Source organism: Sinocyclocheilus anshuiensis, unplaced genomic scaffold (genome assembly GCF_001515605.1).
Source record: "Sinocyclocheilus anshuiensis isolate Anshui unplaced genomic scaffold, SAMN03320099.WGS_v1.1 scaffold1896, whole genome shotgun sequence".
NCBI lineage: Eukaryota > Metazoa > Chordata > Actinopteri > Cypriniformes > Cyprinidae > Sinocyclocheilus > Sinocyclocheilus anshuiensis.
Window position 1 is genome coordinate 244,434 of NW_015558694.1, and position 1,301 is coordinate 245,734.

General features: G+C 45.2%; 1 protein-coding gene across 1 annotated transcript in view; it reads right to left on the minus strand.

Moving 5' to 3' along the window:
- The window catches only part of LOC107681348 (reelin-like), a 106,978-nt gene extending 106,036 nt beyond the window's left edge, over positions 1 to 942 (minus strand). The window contains exon 1 of the mRNA XM_016477624.1: positions 693 to 942. Coding sequence (XP_016333110.1) covers positions 693 to 924 — 232 coding nt within the window. The 5' untranslated portion in view covers positions 925 to 942. The remainder of the gene's footprint in view (positions 1 to 692) is intronic.
- Positions 943 to 1,301: the final 359 nt, after the last annotated feature.

Consider the following 1,301-nt stretch of genomic DNA (forward strand, 5'->3'; position numbering starts at 1 on the left):
TTGTTTTAATTTAACTAACTGTACTAAAATAACTAAAACTACAACTGAAATTAAAATTAATAAAAACTACATAGACATATGTGTTTTATATACACGTCTATGTACTACTAAAACTACTAAAAATGACAAAAACACAACAAAATGTCTAAAACTTTAACTAAAAGTAAAACTGAAAATATAAACATAAAGCTGATTCAAAATATTAGTATCAATTATAATAGTATCTCAATTATACTAAAATAGCACTGTTATAGAGACCCTTCCAATGCTAAAATGTGTTCACCTGAAATTATTACCTTGAAGAGCCATTCTGACCTGATCTACACTGAAAAATATTGCTGTAGGATTTACTTTGAGACCATTTTCACTCAGAAATGCTAGTAAACTTCACAAATAATTACAAAGAACACAGAATTAAATGTGAAATTTTTGACAGACTTGAAAGACTGAAATAGCGTTTTCTTGTAACATGACTCCACTAACTTCCATTGTGATTCAGTGATGTTATTATTTTGACTTCACTGAGATGCAAAGCACATTTGAAACATTTGTGTGCATTCTTTCACAAATGTAGTCCATTTACTGTTGAAGCAAAACTACCCCAAAAACCTCCCTTTATTAATGAAGTGCTACATTATGACTGGCTGTCGGCCAGAGTGCCTGAGGTCAGCGGATCAGACTCATGTACTCACCCTGGTACTCCTGTCCCGGGACGTATGTGCCGGGGCTCCCTTGGATCTGGAAGGTGAGCAGCACCTCTCCTCCTCCCTCGGGCCCGGGGCCCTCCATCTCACCGTGGTGGGTGCACAGGAAGAAGAAGGGATTGAAGCGCGGGTAGAAGCCAGACGGAGAGCCTCCCAAATCCACGGCGCACGCCGACACCAGCAGCAGGGCGCAGGCAAGAGCGGCCCGAACCCTGAACATCTCTGCTCCAGGAGAGAGAGGAGACAGAGTGTGTGTGCGCGCGGCCAGGTGTGTGTGAGTCTCACAGGTGAGTGTGTGTGTGTCTGTCCTCCCTTCACACACGGGAAGTTCAGAGCCTGGTTTTCAGCCCCGCTCCCACACTTAAATAGCGGTCAGCCCTCCCTCACTCCCTCCGTCTCACTCTCCTCCCATCTCCCCTCCCTCTCTCTCGTGTGTGAGTCTCACAGGTGAGTGTGTGTGTGTCTGTCCTCCCTTCACACACGGGAAGTTCAGAGCCTGGTTTTCAGCCCCGCTCCCACACTTAAATAGCGGTCAGCCCTCCCTCACTCCCTCCGTCTCACTCTCCTCCCATCTCCCCTCCCTCTCTCTCGCTCTCT